Source organism: Copadichromis virginalis, linkage group LG13 (assembly GCF_057382275.1).
Source record: "Copadichromis virginalis isolate Kocher_CV1m ecotype Utaka linkage group LG13, C_Virginalis_male_GT1.1, whole genome shotgun sequence".
In the NCBI taxonomy this organism is placed as follows: domain Eukaryota; kingdom Metazoa; phylum Chordata; class Actinopteri; order Cichliformes; family Cichlidae; genus Copadichromis; species Copadichromis virginalis.
Genome location: NC_140630.1, coordinates 3,608,936 through 3,621,312, shown reverse-complemented (window position 1 = coordinate 3,621,312; position 12,377 = coordinate 3,608,936). Strand labels below are relative to the sequence as shown.

General features: G+C 44.6%; 1 protein-coding gene across 1 annotated transcript; it reads right to left on the bottom strand.

Annotated features, from left to right (window-relative positions):
- Positions 1 to 539: 539 nt before the first annotated feature.
- Positions 540 to 10,395, bottom strand: htr7 (5-hydroxytryptamine receptor 7). Its single transcript, XM_085476966.1, has 2 exons — positions 8,227 to 10,395; positions 540 to 7,452 (listed from the first exon to the last, which is right to left on the bottom strand). Exons 1-2 carry the CDS (start codon positions 8,805 to 8,807, stop codon positions 6,558 to 6,560), a joined length of 1,476 nt encoding a protein of 491 aa, XP_085333092.1. The 5' UTR covers positions 8,808 to 10,395; the 3' UTR covers positions 540 to 6,557.
- Positions 10,396 to 12,377: the final 1,982 nt, after the last annotated feature.

Sequence of the window (12,377 nt, the reverse complement as noted above, 5' to 3'; positions counted from 1 at the left end):
TGCTTTGAGGTAGGAGCCAAAAAGGGTGTAGTTTGTGGGTGTGATCACCAGTGTGTACACCTGTGAGCATGGATGTGCTTGTTTTTTGTTTTTTAAAAGGTTCCTTCATGTAATGATCTGCTAGAGGGTGTGGGGGGGCCACAGCCCCGTCCTCCAGGGCGTGAAGCAGGTGTGGAGGAGATCAAAACTCCAGACATCCAGAGGCCCCCAGAACACAAGAGACCAAGGAAGACCAACAGAGGGGCAGCTGCGCCACTGTCCCGGAAAGAGCTGAGGAGAGTCCCAGATGAGGGCTCACTCAGCAGCCGCGGAGCAGAAGCCAGGGGGAGTTGCAGTGACGCGCCCGTGAGCTCCGCCGGCAGCCAGCTGCGCCTGAGTGACCGAGCCCCAGGCCGAGAGGCCGGGGGCACCCCACCTCCGAAGTGGCCCGAGCGAGCCCCAGGCTCCAGGCCCCGATAAGCGGCCGCCAAGGAGTGAGCCGGTGTGTACCTGGACGCCCATCCCCGGACACAAAGAACCACCAACGCACCGATGTCTGAGGGGGTCCGCCACTGGCAGGTAAAGTGGTGGTAGGGGGAGATAGGCCTCCAAACCTTGGAGGGCCTGAGATGTCCCCAGAGAGGTGGCGCCTGACACCCAACCTGACATATAGACACAGAAATACAGGCACACACAGATACAAACATCCATTCCCACCCTCATGCTCTCATATGCACTCACTCCACACTCAACCAACGTGGAGACAGACATAAAGAGACGCTGTACACACGATCACACTCCCCAAGCGTACTCTACAAACCGGGTCTAGGTGCCCCCGCCCCTGGAGGGGGGAACTGCACCCAGACCCAGGTGGTGTTTCCCTTTTCCCTGCGGTGGGGGGAGGCATCTAAAACAAGTCTAAAGAGTTTTAACTGGAAATCTCCATCGTGGCTGGTTGTTAAATAGCTCGATGACACTGCTGCTGATGTCGTTTCAGTATGAAGAGCCATGATTGAAAATAATCTTACAGATCGGGTCAAAAACGAGGCTGATTAACTGGAACCAACAAGGTTTCACTCTGACAATAACAACATATCTTACAGTCTTTTCCACGTGAATGGTTTTGGACTCATATACAAGGAATTTCAGCAATTAGATTGGTCAAATACACATCGCATCTGTGCCGAGAAGTGCCATAGAGACTCTCCTGCTGTGCTTTATGGGTCGCTAAGCCCAGCTGTTATGGTCACCAGGGGCCATGGAGCCATCGCGCTTTCCTTTTTTCTCTTTTTAGTCTTAATATATACACAGGAGTTTCACACAGTGCTAAACAGCATATAAAAGCAATACTATCCCACGAGAGCTGTTCTTTGTACTTTGATAATGCTGACAGAACAAGGTCCCATATAGTCCCAGTGAACAACATTGGCTGTGGTATGAAAACTAATTGAAAAAAGTGTTTGAATGTGGCCCAGGAACCAATCTGAGAGCTTTATTTGTCCCGAAAGGATGCGTTTGGCCCTCTTGCTATTCTGACCTTGTTAGTCCACCAGCTCTACCTTTTATCTGATGTGGAGCAGTTTTGATGACGATAACTCAAAGGAGCGCCGTTGAGGTTTCTCATTAACCAAGATGGTTTGGAATGATCTCCCTCTGTTGTGCCAGAAACAACACAACTGGATGGGATATTTTTACCGTATGCCATCACATATGTTTTATTTTTCTGACTGACTCCTGTGCTATTTGCCCGTTGATGACCTCCAAAGATCATTTGAAATAGCCTTTCCCGAACAAATCCTTGTTTGTGCATTTGTCCGGTAATGGTAGGCCAGAGTCCAGAGCTTTGAATGTCTCCAGTCCACAGAGCTGACTCGTTCATCTAGCATTTTGAGATGAAACAGCAGGTTGAAAATTAAAAAACAATTGGTCCAATGAGTGCCGTGGGAGGATTAACACACAGCCAATCAGTGACAGATTAATGGAGTCGTCTCAGTAGAGTGTTGTCACTGTGCAGATGTTTCAAATGGGCAGCGCTGGCTTTCAGCATCCACGAGAGTCAAACAAAGATGTTTGACTCTCAAAACAGGACAAACCGACACACATCCATTCACGCAAATGGAAAGCGGTGCAGACTAAAGACTGAATGCTATGAACAGCACACTTTATATCTAATATGGAGCTGAGCCTCCCTGTTCAAAAACAGCTTGTGATGAGGACATTCTCACAAGGATAAGCAACTGTTAGCTGAACATTTCCAAACATCTGGCTTCTAAAGCAGCTATTAGCAAGAGACAGCAGGTAATTTAAGTCACCTCCAGCCATATGCCTTAAATGTTGATCTCTCTATTTATTATCCTTACTGAAGTGTCACAGTTTCTCTGCATTTAGAGTTAACAGTCATTTTCTCAGAGTGTTTTCAGTGTACTTTGACTCAAATGAGGAGTACATGGGAATAAAACATCTGCCTTTAAACAATCACATCTTTGGTTGATGTGTAAATTTAGCTGCAGCTGATATCTCCACATTCCCCATCTTTTCATAGATTCTTTAGAAACCATGTGACCACGCCGAGCCAAGAGTCATTTTTTGACTATTGTGGGAACTGCTGGTGCACGCTTAGTTTGAGGGTTCGCGTTCCCTCACTGAAAAAAATCCATAAATCTACTTGTTGTGACGCAGGCTCTCAATTTCTTTAAAATTAGCTCCGGTTCAGTGCAGCGCTCTCATGCGGGAAGATGACTAGTTTGATGAAAGAGGCGAGCATTCAGTCACATTCTGAGATGCAGGCGACAGCCACTGAATGCCAGGGTGTGCCTCTACCTTCCATTTACCTTTTAGCGTGTCTCCTCTCTCCTCTGGATGTCATACAAAGAATTTTTTTCAGCCTGCTGTGCAGTCGTTCCCTTCCTATCTCGCACCAATGTGTTGATACGCCACTGAGAATATTTTCACGAGATGTTGTCAAGATAACAACAGCTTCGCTTCCCAGATAGTTTGAGTGTTGCATGTGAATGATAACATTCTGCTCTTCAGAGTTTTTGGATGCTCTTCAGGAAAAATGTGCTCCTGTGCTCCTGGCAACCATTCTCCATCTATTCTATGACAGGAAATGGAGCCATGCCACGGCGGCACTGAGCCCAGAAGAGTACAGTTCAGTGGTTCTCAACCTTTTCAGCTCACCTCCCCCCAAATAACTAATTCCCTTAGTCACATGGCAAAGGCGTGACTGGGCAGAACCCTGAAGTGTGACTGAAAAAGATGGATTTACCTATTATAGCTGATGTTCTATACCAGGTGCAGGCAATTCATTTTTCCATATTGGACTGTTGTGGAGGGCTGCAGAAAAAGGTGAAGTCAATTCTGCTCAATATTCATTTTATCTCTTTATAAGCTCACTGGTTCTGGTTTCCGTTGTGACCCTTGGGAAAATATATATCGCCCACTCCTGTGTTTCATTATGATGTTTATTCACACTTGATACTTGAAATAAAATCTAAAATCTAGAATCTAGAGAAGTGCTCGAGTCCCGTTTTACTCTGAGTGAACTTTCTGTTGTCGGGCAGACAGCAGAGTTTGTCACATGAACCAGACGTCCTGCTGGCTTCTCTGTATCATCTCTGCTGCCATGCTAACTCGGTAATTAAGGCTCAGTAGCTTAGCGCATTTTTTAAATTTAAAAATAATCTTGTGGAGAGCAGCTTTAATTAACGAGAGAATAAAGAGAATAAAGGCGGTAATTGCAGTGTTCACACTTCTTTAGTAAAAAGAGATTTTGGTAAAACTGACTGAGTGCCCTCTGTTGCTCCTTCTAAGTTAGCTGTTGTACAATTTCAAGTTAACGAGGACAAATTCTCAGCAGCACAGAGTGTACTAATACTTGTAAAACACAAAGTCTCCTCAAAGGATTAAAAAACATTACTGCAGTCCGTGTGGAATAAGAGGTAACACGTTTCTCCTACTCGTGTCAGTGCATATTAAAAAGAACACAAAGAAAATAATGTTGCCAGAAAGAAACCAAGCAAGCAGTTTCCAGAGTTCCTATTGTCAACATGATGTTGCAGCTGCTTGGTGCATGCAGGATGCTGCACTAAAACTTGTGCACATACAAAAGCTCTGTCACTTTATCACTCCCCCTGAGCTAAACTTGTACTTTTAACTTTAAATTAAACTCCAAGCAGACAGGCTCTCGATCTCCGGGGGAGATTAAACACACCAACGAAACAGCGGCTGTGATCTGCTCTCTCTCCTTTAACATCCACATCGGATTTCCTCCCGGGGCGTCGCCCTGTAGCCTGAGACAGAGCTACACGGGAAAGATGGCTGCGTAATTAGTGTCTGTGATCACATAAAACTCCAGAAGAACAAGAGGTGAGAAGATTAACAGCATGGCAGCCCAACATATTGGAGGTCATTTAATTAACACTGGTGGTACAGATCCTAATAAATGATCACATCTAACAAATCTTTAGAAAAAAAAAAGCCGTATTTACGCTTTGCCCATGCTTTTGTCAGCTTTGACGACGATAACTCGATTGAATTTGAATAATCGAATCCAGAATGGACAGGGCTACGTGGAAATTCCAACATCGTTATATAGAAAAGGTTAAGACCATAAGTTTTCATCGTCATAAAATCATTTTGTGTGACTTGTTGCAGGCAGCAGGCTCCTAGCATCGCCTTCAGCCGCCACAACCAGCTGCTTCCCACACACACACACTGAAACTGCTGTGGCGGTTTAACGTCTAATGTGAAGTTATCATTTGGACAAAGGTGCCAGTAAGGGTGTACTGGTCCCATGGTAAAATTCCTAATCAACTAATGGCACTGATTAGTGGGATGCTAGCATTTATAAGCTAACTTGACCTCTATGTTAGAAAAAAATTTTACATAACTGTCGTTTTACTTCAAACAGGAAACAGAATCAGTTTATGTATTTTATTCCCTGGAAGCAAACATAAATCATGATTTTAATTGTTTAGCTCCATTCACTGCTGCTCATTGAGGATTGTCTCACTGGGGCCCCCTGCTGTTCAGCTGGATGAATTACATCTGTGACGTGAGATCTCCTAATTTCCAGCTGAGCCCAGTTGGAAAAATATGACCTCTTCGAGTTTTGAGCATCAGCTGGAGTTAAGCAATATTTGACTTCAAAGGAGACGCCAGTTATGGGTCAGGGGTGTTTCCCAGCAGCAGGACAAATCCTGATCCTGGATTTGTCCTAAAAAAATGTCCATATAATATATTAATGTTAAGATTTTTATATATTATAAAGAATGTAAACATAATTTATCAAAATGAAACTGGTACATGGGGTATTTTTTTTTGATGACTGTAGATTGAATATGAAACTGTGATTTTACTGTTTTTAGACCCACTTGAGACCGAACTTTAGCCCTAAAACTAGTCAATTGTTAAATTAACTGTGAAAATAATTTTTTGGTGCGTGTCATGTCAAAAGATTAGATCCTGTCTGACCATCATTCATCTCTGTTTGAGAGGATACTGCCCATTTTATTGGCCATTTCTTTTGTTATGTAATGCACAACAAGGCTAAAGTTGCACATTGTCTCAACTTTCTAACACAATGTAAAGCGAGACTCTTGTGTGCTGCAACCAAACCTTAACCGACAAAGCAGAAAAAGGCACAGGCACATTCAGAAAGCGTCCTCAATGATGTTGTTTCCCTCTACTCCACCTTCAGCTCCGTGTCGACATCATCGTGTTCTGCATTTTCACGTCATTTTCTCGTCCCTAAGAGTCCTTGCTTGCTCGTTAATTAGCTGCCATATTACAGAAATAAATGATCAGCAAATAGTTTCAATAAACAGGTGGTCATGACACGAGTAGAAGGAAAGGGAGCACGTTTTGGCTCATCTTCAAATGATATCAACTTATTAGGTTACAACAGATCAGAACCATTTGTTACAAAAACAGCGTGGCTATTGACTTGTGTACATAAATTTTTACATACTTTTTAATCATTACCGTGTCCACTTGTTACGCCTGTTCACCAATAAAACACTCTACGTTTTAGAAAAGTGATAACTACGATGCAAAGTAAACACATTTGGTAGCGGTTGAGCTCCGAGTCGTTCGTTATTTTCTCATTGTTAGTTTTCCTTGGGTCAGAAATGGAAATGTAAGTCACTGGCTACTGCGTAAGATCATTTCCATCCATGACAGGAGCTGAGATCAAAGTCTGGGTGTGTAGCTCCTGCTTTTGCATCAATGTCATGTTCAAAAGGCTTCTGAGCAACATAGCAGCCAGTTTTAAATCCACCAAGGTAGCCCTTCCTCGTGGGCTTCAGAGTCATTGCAACAGATTCAGCTAATTAAACAGTATGAATTCAACACCACTGAGCTCTGTTTTCTCTCAGTTTTCTCCAGAGTGAAACACTTAGGCTTCCTCTACATCCACTTAATCGCAGCATCTTTCCTCCTCTCGCATTGGCAATCCTCATGAAATCTGGAGGGTAAAAAGGTCTGTCAGCACAATAGCCTTGTGCCACAGTCTGAGCCCCAGTTGATTATTTTCCATACTGGTCTCTGCAGCCTTGCTGATTGGCAGACCTACAGCTTTACGCATCAGCGTCTGGTTTCTCCACCAGTTTTAGAGCCTCGTGCATGCCAGCCGCCGACAACTTCCGATTGATGTTCCTGTAGCGGCAGCGCAGGAGGTTGCTGTAGGTGGTTCTCAGATCACGGTTGAAGAATGCATAAATGAAAGGATTAATGAGGGAGTTGGCGTAGCCAAGCCACAACAGAGTTCTTTCCAGCCAGAGGGGCACACAGCTGCACTGCACGCCACAGACGAACGGCCTGGCAGTGGACACCAGGAAGAACGGCAGCCAGCAGAAGGTGAAGGCACCAACTACAATGCCCAGAGTGGCTGCAGCCTTCTGCTCCCGTTTGAAGATGGACTGGTTTTTCCTCTTGCGCCGTTGGTGGTGCTCGCCAGTTTTGAGAAGGCGGGAGACACGCGTGCTGCACTCCTCCTCCACCTCACGCTGGAGCTTCAGCGCCGCTGCCACGCAGTCCAAGCTCTCCTCTTCCTCGGCTTCCTCCACCTGTTCGACCTCCGTCCCCTCGACACTTCCCGTCTCTCCTGACTCTGCTGGCTGATGCCCTCCTCTCCCCCCGCGAAGAGTCACCACGGCTCGGTGCTCCCCTTCCCTGGGGAAGCCAGTGATGGTGTGCTTGGCTGCGCTGAGCTTGGCCGCTCGGTAGATCCTGTAGTACATGATCAGCATCACCGACATAGGGATGTAGAAGGCCACGGCTGTAGAGTAGACAGTGTATCCAAAGTCCTGGCTGATGAGACAGACCCTGCCGTCATTAACGTTCTGCGCCCAGCCGAACAGAGGGGGGAGGGTGATGGAAGCAGAGAGGAGCCACACCGACAGGATCATCTTGGCCATGCAGCAGCCGTTTTGCCGGACAGGATAAGTCAGAGGCTTAGTGATACCCAAATACCTACACAGAGAAAAACACAGCCAAATGAATACAACCCTAAAATGTGTCTAGTGTAACTCTATTTTTATTGCTTTACATTACCCTAATCAGGTGACACTCTCCCCACCCTGGACAAGGTGCCCTTGAGCAAAACTAAGATCTCTGCCTGCCACACTCAGCCCCCAAATGAGAGCTGGGTTACATTATGAAAGAGAAGCTTGGCGATGCTGGGAAAGACCATAAATGTTCAGCAAACCAGGCTACAAAATTTCCAACACACAGGGCATTGGCAGGCATGTGTGGCTTTCAAAAACAAATAAGCATAAAAACATTTTATCATTTGATTAAAGTGGTGAAAACGTTTTAAGGAAATGGAAAAACAAAGGCAGCGGTTGAATTTTAAACTCGGGGTCGTTTCAGAGTCTCTGAATCTGTAAATTGATTCAGCGGTCAGAACAGGAATGTCGTGGGCAGAGAGGTCACACTTTGTCCTGCAGCGTTTCATTTTAAGTAAGCGCCCCAGAACAAGACCCCGAGGCGCAAGAAGCCTCACAGAAACCCAGCGATCCAGTGTCGCAGAGCCCCGAGCGACAAAATCTGGAGTTAGACTACAGAAGGCATTTTTTCTACATCTGTGAAATAAGAACGTGACCTGTTTAAATGTATTTTTGGAGACTCGGGTAACAAATACTAAAGACAGGAGACGTTTAATTAAACTCTGTTAAAAAAAACTTTCTATCTTAGCTTCATGAAAAAAGACTGACACAGTTTTAAAGCTGGAGAAGTTTATCTTACCTGTCAATGCTGATTACGCACAGAGTCATGATGGACGCGGTGCAGCACATCACATCCATGGCGATAAAAACGTTACAGAAGAACTGACCGAATATCCACTGACCGCCGATAAGGTCCGTGATACTGACGAACGGCATCACGGCCAGAGCCACCGAAAGGTCGGCCAAGGCCAGAGAAACGATGAGATAGTTGGACGGCTGGCGCAGCTTCTTGACAAAACAGACGGAGATGACCACGAGCAAGTTCCCGCAGATCGTGGACAGCGTGAGCATAGTGAGCACCGCGCCGATCAGAACTTTCTCCACCCGGCCGTAGCTCAGGATCTGCTCCCCGCAGCGGGTCCCGTTCGTCTCCATGACCTGCGGCTGACTGGAGGTGGACGGAGAAGTGGCTGCTGCCGCTGCTGCTGCTGCATCTGCGGCGCCTTGCGCAGCCTTTAGTAGCCGAAGAGCAAGAGCCTCGGAGATCATCATGTTAGTGGAGCCCCCGGGATCTCCGCCACCGACTATGTCCTCTATCATGAACGACGACCTCATGTTGCCACTGCCGAAAGTCCCGTTACTCGCTCCTGCAACAACCATTCTGCCGCCTCGTGTTCCTTTTTATCCATGGACTTGGAGAGCCGTCCGGAGGTGGCACAGACGCGCACTGAAGTGCCGGTGTTGGTGCGTGAAATGATTAATTCCTTTCCCTAACCCCCGTCAGGAGACACTACGCTGGTGTGCCCTCTTTCATTCCAAAGTATCGACGCCTTATTTCATCTATTTACAGGCGCACTCGTCATTACGCACGTGGCGCGCAGCGGGCATATTCCCAAAATACCTGACCTACAAAACGGGATTTTATTTTCTTTTTGTCCTCGGCCTGACGGACTGCACGTCACGCTTTCACTCCGATGTGCTGGAAGACAAAACTTAAACGCAGCCCTACGCGTAAATATCACAAAAGTTGACGCGTGACGTCAAAACCCAAGTTGGATAGCCTATAGGCTACATTTACACAAATAACACGCACTGTGCTTTTTGGTGTTCGTTCTGCTGGAACTGGAAACCCGTGCCCATGTGCGTAATTACGCAGAAAGGATAAATGTTCATTAATGTCATTAATTTACACACAACAAAAAAACAAAGGGAGATAAATTCGTATTTATCGAAGTTTTAATGATGTAATCTGAGGTTTTAAGAAAATTTTAAGAAAACATCATGTCATCCTTTTGGGGGATAGAAGTGAGGTCTTATAATTACATATTTGTGGGGAAATACTTTTTGTGGTTTCATTTTAAAGTTGTTTATCCCTCATCTGATCGAAGTGAAGGAGCTGAAAAGGATTTCCTTTAATTTTTACCTTGAATCATTTTTCTGTTTAGCCTGCATGAGTCACATTTTGAGTGTTAGGACAATCTGCCTCCATCTCACTTCTAAAACTATTAGATTTGTGTTGCTGGAGTTGAGAACAGGAACACAAAGTGCTCCCGACGTCTTTTCATCATTCTCTAATCTAAGTGCAATTTTGGAAAAGATAAGTTTATACGTGGCTGTGATACTAATGCAGTAGGTAGGCTTGGTTACTACCTCCCCCAAGTGATCAAAATCGTCCACTGCATGCTGCTCGTGAAGACAATGCTGGATTTCTTTCTTGGTTTTACACCAAGCATCGCGCGATAAAACGTTTATACTCTCAATGCTTTAATGTTAGTTTAATTTGAAATAATTTCATGTTTTTCTTTCACAGGTGAAGCTGTGGTTTCTCACTTTAGGGCCCTGGAGAGATCACCACAGGCTGGAATTTCACTGCTGGTCGTCTAAAGTATCCTAAACGATCCCCAAACACCTCAATCTGAATCACTTAATCATCACCTTGTTTTATGACAGATTAGTCAATGTGAATTTTCCTCTTTGACTGCTTAAAAGACTTACAATAAACCTGTCAATCAATTCAACTTTTCCCACTTATCCAGTTCAGAATGGAGGCAGGGGCTTGTTTTTGGTGGGAGGCAGCCAGAGTGCCCACACAGATGTTGGGAGAACATTCAAAGTCCACACACAGGAGCTGGACTCAAACCCAGGACCTTCTTGCTGTGAGGCGACAGCAGTAAAACTGCACACTGCGACTCACACTCTGCTGGCACAGCAGCCAAAATACACTCATGCCAGTTACAACTTCAGGAGCACGATCCAATGACTGAGTTAGTAGCAGGTGATCCCCCCCCCCCCCCCCCCCCCCCAAAAGCTTACAGCAAACTCTGGTCTTCATTCATAACTTCTATCCTGGTCTGATTTGATTGTTTTTATCCCCAACACTCTTAAAATAGGTCGATAGGTTGATTCCTGATCGGCACATCGCTAAATAAAAGAAGTGTAAAGAAACTTTAAACATTCACGAAGGTCACATAAACTTTTATTGGTTTCAATATATATGTCACGGTTCCTCAGTCATCCCTGACTGACTCCACCAGAGTTTGTTTTTTGTTTGCTTGCTGTTAATGTCCATGAGCGGGACCCATTCGGGCTTTCCGCCTCTGAAGCTGCACACCTGCCTACAATGATCTCATCTGAGATCACTACTTTGGGTAGCGGCTGGCTAACATTCCTCACTGGAACATTAAACTATGCAGTTAGTAAACTTCTGGCTCCCTAGTTGGAAAGTACAGCCCTTGTTTCTTCTCCTTGCGGCCTGTCTCATTGTGTTTCTCCTTTGTACAGCTCGTCCCTGCTCGTCACTCAGCTGAGCTGAGTGAGTGTGGAGTGTTCAGACTGTTTTTGGATATCTGGACCCTCTCCTCCCTTGAGCTCCATTGTTCTCCTGCCATATATATATATATATATATATATATATATATATATATATATATATATATATATATATATATATATATATATATAAAACATATATATATATATATATAAAACATATATATATATATATATGTTTTATATATATATATATATGTTTTATATATATATATATATATATATATATATATATATATATATATTGTCGCAGACGGTGAAGGCGCTGCAGGGAAAACAAATCCTTTTTTTTTGTCTCCCCGCTTTTGCATGCACAGCGGGGGGCCCGAGTGAAGACGGCACTGAAGATTTGACTTTTTTTCTATAGTGTTTTACCCATTTGGGGTCATGTGTGAGTTGCCGTCCATGTTTAACCTGTGTGCTATGTCGATTTGTTTTTAAACGGTTCCCCGCAGCGCTTGTCCCGTCTCACGGGCAATCGCACAGTTTTATCGTCTCTAATAAGGTAACGTTTTTAATTGGTTTGAGGTGCCGCTGTTACACTGTTTCTTTTATTTTGTATTAAAAAATTAAACTCTTTTAAACTGACTGTGCGCCTACGGCTCTGTCCTATTTTAAATAGGTACCTACCACGGGTCACAAACTGGCGTTGTCGGACAGGACGAGCCTCTAGGTGTGCACAGCGATTAGTCAGTTGGTTTGTGTAAAATTTTTATTTTTATGGGTGTGTGTTTTAAACTGTTTTATATTTGTATTTATTTTTTTAGGCAAAGCAGCAGCTGGTAAATCCTGGTGGTAACAAAGTGTAATCTGCATTTAAACACAGTAGGCACTTACTGTTGAGGGTTTTTATTTTTTATTATGGAGTCCCAATCAGGCATTTCTAGCCCCTGTAGACCTCATGACTCTACCCCTATGGAGGGCTCTCTCCAAGAGAGGCTGGTTTATATCCCTAGAGAGAGGTCGTGCCCCCTGTTTAGTGGAACTGGGGAAATTAGTGTCCAAAGTTGGGTGGAGGAAATAAAATCTGTGATGCGCACTCGTAGACTTGCCCCTGTTGATAGAGCCCATTATATCTATGATCATTTGACTGGTGATGCTCGTGAGGAAATAAAATATAGGTCCCAGCAAGTAAGAGAAGATCCAGACCGCATTTTTGATATTCTCCTTAGCCAGTATGGTTGCCCCATGTCCTTTATTGCTGTTAAGGAAGCTTTTTATGCAAGAAGGCAGCAAGAAGGAGAGTCATTGAGGGAATTCTCACATGCATTGTTTTCTCTCATGGACAAAATGATCCAAAGTTGTCCAGAGAGGCGAATTCCTGAGGCTGCTAGACTGCTTTCTGATCAGTTTGTAGAGGGTGTCCGGGATGGAAATTTGAGCCGCGAGCTTAAAAGGATT